Source organism: Nothoprocta perdicaria, unplaced genomic scaffold (genome assembly GCF_003342845.1).
Source record: "Nothoprocta perdicaria isolate Ctin4 unplaced genomic scaffold, notPer1 scaffold_45, whole genome shotgun sequence".
Lineage (NCBI taxonomy): Eukaryota > Metazoa > Chordata > Aves > Tinamiformes > Tinamidae > Nothoprocta > Nothoprocta perdicaria.
This window is the reverse complement of record NW_020455699.1, coordinates 3,019,469-3,023,895: the sequence shown is the minus strand read 5'-3', so window position 1 is coordinate 3,023,895 and position 4,427 is coordinate 3,019,469. Positions and strand designations below refer to the sequence as shown.

The 4,427-nt window shown below is 53.8% G+C and overlaps 1 protein-coding gene across 1 annotated transcript in view; it reads right to left on the bottom strand.

Moving 5' to 3' along the window:
• Window positions 1–2,312, bottom strand: part of ADAMTS19 (ADAM metallopeptidase with thrombospondin type 1 motif 19) — a 139,325-nt gene extending 137,013 nt beyond the window's left edge. Inside the window, exons 1-2 of the mRNA XM_026046586.1 lie at window positions 2,246–2,312; window positions 613–1,217 (exon numbers count right to left, since the gene is read on the bottom strand). Coding sequence (XP_025902371.1) covers window positions 613–1,217; window positions 2,246–2,312 — 672 coding nt within the window. The remainder of the gene's footprint in view (window positions 1–612; window positions 1,218–2,245) is intronic.
• Between the last annotated feature and the right edge of the window lie 2,115 nt (window positions 2,313–4,427).

Genomic DNA, 4,427 nt, shown 5'->3' with positions numbered 1-4,427 from the left:
GAAAGAAGACTATGTGGTCCCAAATCCAAATAAATATAGGTATGAGAGAGAACAGGTTGTGAGGTAGACAAAGAAGGAAAAACGGATAAGAGGGATGAAAGAAAATGCAGAATGATGACAAGAAAGGAGATGGCTGGTGGGCAGAAGACACACATGAGGAGAAGAATAGCTTGAACATGGAATGAGAGTGAAGGATAAAAGGATTGTTGTTGGATTAGAGATACTGATATTGCAAAAGAAAGATGAGTATTTGGGTAATTTTAGGACTAAGATAAAATTAGGGATGGAGAGGAGAAAAGTTAAAGGGAAAACAGCATAAGGATGAAAGGAGATCAAAAGAAAGGAAGTATGAGACAAAGATGGAAGTGCATTTAGAAATGGGACAAACAATAACAAAACTATACAAAAAGCAGAAGTAGGCCTTGAAAAAAACTATGAATGGGAAGAGCAAAGTAGTTTCAGATAAGCCTAGTGGTAGGCCTGAAGAGCATACAAAAGAAATAAGACATCATGAAGTGGTTGGGAATGGAAGGAAGGAAGGAGAAAAGAAGATACAGAAAAGATCCTGGAATGGAGACCTAGGTGCTCCCCATTTGTKCAAGGTCTCCTTACCAGTCCACCACAGGTACTGAAGGAGGCGAAGGAGCCCGGGTAGCGGAGAACAGCACCGCTGTAGTAACAAGCTCTCTCGGGCTGAGGCTGTGCAGCACTGGGTGGGCTCTTCCCCTCACCCCTGAGCCTTTCCTCCACGGCAAAGCCGGGCGCCAGGAAGCGGCTGTCCCTCTTGAGCAGCAGGTAGAGCTCCCGGGCGAACGCCGGGATCCTCAGCAGTACCTCCTCTCCATCTTCGGATGGAGGCAGCGGTGGCGGGGAAGGCGTCAGTGGCAGCTGCGAGGTGGCRCCGGAGCCCTGGGGCACTGGCGACCAGTGGTAGAACTCCTGTGACTCGTACTCATCCTCAGCATCCTCCTCCTCTGCCGCCTCCCCAACAGCGTGCACTTGCCCCTCCACCGAGGAGGACACGGAACGCACCTCTCGGGAGCTGCCCRCTGCTGGGCTGGGGGTGACGGGGGCGCTGGGGGTGCTGCTCCGGTTCCCACAGCTGGGGTCGGCGCTGCAGCCGCCACCACTGCCACCGGCCGGCTCCTGCTGGCCCCGGCTCCACAGAGCGGGGAAGACTATCTCCCATTCCTCGGAGTCTTCCGAAGCCTGGAGACCTGTGGGAAGGCCAACAGAGGTTTTAAACAAGCTGGGCGATCAACAGCGCCCGGCATATGTTGGAAACCTACCTATGTCCTTCACGACACACTCTTTCCAGCTTCCATGCCATCAAGCATGCCACTCAAAACTAGGCTGGGCTTCATCTGGCCCTTCTATTCTGTCTTTGCATACAGGAGACTGGCCATTCACTAGGGCTCCCTGTATCTGYTCAGGATTCAAGTCACACCACGGTCCTGGTAAAAATCTGGAGCTCAAGCTGGGTRGAAGATGTACTGGTGCCAGCACCAGTCCTGGCTCTTCACCCATGATCATCTACTYTTGAAGATTACGACCCTCATGCAATGAGGTCTGCACGCACCGTTCTCTCTTTAGACAGAAAATGTGGCATAGGGCTCAAAAAAGTGTTATTTTAGCAGGGAATACTTAGGRAAAAAAAAAAAARAARAAAGAAAAAAAGCTGAATTCAACCTTACTCTCAGCTTACTCTGTAGGAACTCACTATGATTTCAAAAGTTTGTGGYGAAACACATGCATTCTCCACCGCTGTGCATCCGCCAGCACAAGAGCACAGGTACCAGCAACACATGCACCCCTGTGCCACATCGTCACCGCCGCAATCACAACCAAACAGGGCAGCCAGCAGTCACGTCTGTGCATCGCATCCACGCATCCACCTTCCCACTGTTCAGCAGAAATTCCCAGCACGACCTTACGAGACTCTCACAAAGACCGGCACGGGCACAATGCCCATGGCCCGGATACATACATACATACACACATATATACTTGTCCATATATATGTGTGTGTGGGGGCATGTACATTGCAAGATAGTTCGGTTTGCAGGCTCGTCACGCACCCGGCTCCGAGATGCCCCATCTGGCACCGGCACACACACACCCAGGGCTGCGTGCCCGCACGTTATATAATGACCCGGCGCTTATAGAGGTGCACGCGGCGCCTAGAGCCGCCCCCKACCCGCGCCGAGCGGGCTCCGCGCGGCAGCTCCGCGGGGTGCGCACCTACCTGCGGCCAGCCCGCTGGACAGCACGCACAGCTGGTAGACCACGCAGCACACGCGGCTCAGCCGCATCCTCCCCACGGGCGCAGCGGGCGCGGAGCCCCGCGGGGGCGCAACCACCCGCGGAGAAGCGGCCACGCGCGAGCAGCGCGTCGGGGCGCGCGGCGGGACGTGAGCGCGAGCGAGCGCGCGCGAGGAGGGCGGGCGGGCGGAGCGGCGCGGCGCGGCGCGGGGCGGGCGGGGGCCGGACGGCAGCGCGGCCCGTGCGCGCACGCAGCGCCCGGCGGGCGGGCAGGGGCGCCCCGCGGCGGGGACCGCGCGGCCCCCACGGGGCGGGACGGGACGGGACGGGACGGGACGGGCCCCGCCGCCGCCCCCGGCCCCGCCTCCCGCCGCCCCGGGCACCCCCGGGGCGCCCCCTCTTCCCGCCCGGCGGCCCCCCGCACCCGCGGAAAATCCCTCCAAAGGGGCGACGGGGAGGATTAATAAGAATCAATKAAAATATATATATAAAAAAAGCTCTTTTGCCTCCCCCCGCCTCCCCGTCTCTGGAGGAGTTTGTCCTCCAGGAGCGGCGGAGAGCGCCCGTTCCTGCGTGGTTTGGTGTAACTTGACGCCGGGCCCCCTTTTTGCCCCCGCCGCCATGGAAACCCACCGCCCCCCCAGCCCTGCTCGGGGCTGACGGGGAGATCAGCCGTGGGTGATGGGGGGTGGAGGGGGCAGCAGATAAAGCCCTGCGCGGGGACCCCTAAAGCCGTGCTTGAGCGGAGGGGATAACAGGTAAACCACAGCTGGCCGGGCCGCCACAGCGTGCGTGGACAGCGCGGGCAAGAGCGAAACCTTCCCTGGCCGGGGCGCCTCGCTTCTCCCGGCTCCTGCTGCCTTGACCCGCTGCCGCTTCYATCGGAGGTGCTTGCTGTGCCCTCGGCGCGAGCGGGGCTACTGGCTCGCGTGGAGAAGCCGGCGGGCTCGGCGCGAGCAGCAGAGCTGCTGCAGACACGGACGATGCCGCCTCCGTGTTTGATGCTCGGCATGAAAAACAGCAAACAAACACGAATCACGTGCTCCTACCCCAAATAAGAAACATGTTCAGACTCCACGGGAGCCAAAAGCAGCCCGAGGGTTGCTCTCCAATGTCTTCAAGAGCTGCTTGAGGGTTGTAATGCAAGGGTGTGCACAGCTACCGCCAAACTGTGTATTTCATTGGTTGTATTTTAGCTTTTTAGCAGGTAAAATGTACCATGAAGTGGCCTTTTTTTGGAAACCAGGCTCACTTCCGTTAGGCAAAATGAGAGGTTAGTAAAAAGATGAGAGATTTACCTTTAATAATTTAGAGTGAAGGGAATTTTCCAGAGACTGTGAACTACTATTTGCATGGTTATTAACCTGGCCTTAACATGCATTTTGAGTGAAACTTTGTTTCCCAAACAAATAACAATAAATATGTGCATATTTACAGAGTGATTAGTAGGCCCTGTGTTGCAGCCGTTCCCACAGCTCTGGGTTCTTTGGTTCTTTGCAACCAATGAGCAAATGCAGCAACTTGCAGTTCTTAAGCTGCTTGTGCAAATGCTAAATACTGCTTTTGATTACATTTTTTAAAAAACAAATTAGGGTATATACACGTAATAAGGAAATACACCCACAGGGAAGATCTATACTCACTCAGCATACAGTCATATCTCAAAAAAATTCAATCGAGAACTAGCAGAAATAAGAGGGAAAATARTCGCGGTAAGCCCGTTTGCTCATTTTGAAACTGTGAATTGCTGTAGCTGTTTTCAATCTGCTGAAGTTGTTATTTCCTTTGGACTAAATTCTGCTCCTTTTGTTCACATGTATAATCATACTTAAAAGACAAAAGAACTACTTTTGTCTGTAAGGTAAGCAGAATTTGGCCCTTTCAACACAAGCTACAGGGGGCAAAGAGACTCTAGGAAGCCAACTGAGAAGGGCTTTAATATGTTTGACTTTATCACCAGCTAAAAAAAGGAACATTTTGAAATARCCTTGAAATATGAAGACCAAGCAAGATAAAGTTGATATTTGGAGACACAGCAAATTTCTTCAACTCATGTTTTCTTACGTTTTGTTTTAATTGTTTCAGTAGTTAAGGTAAAAATATAGGGGGAAGTTCTCCTATGTTTAAGTCTGGGGAAAGTACCCTATAAAAYGGAGTCCCCACTG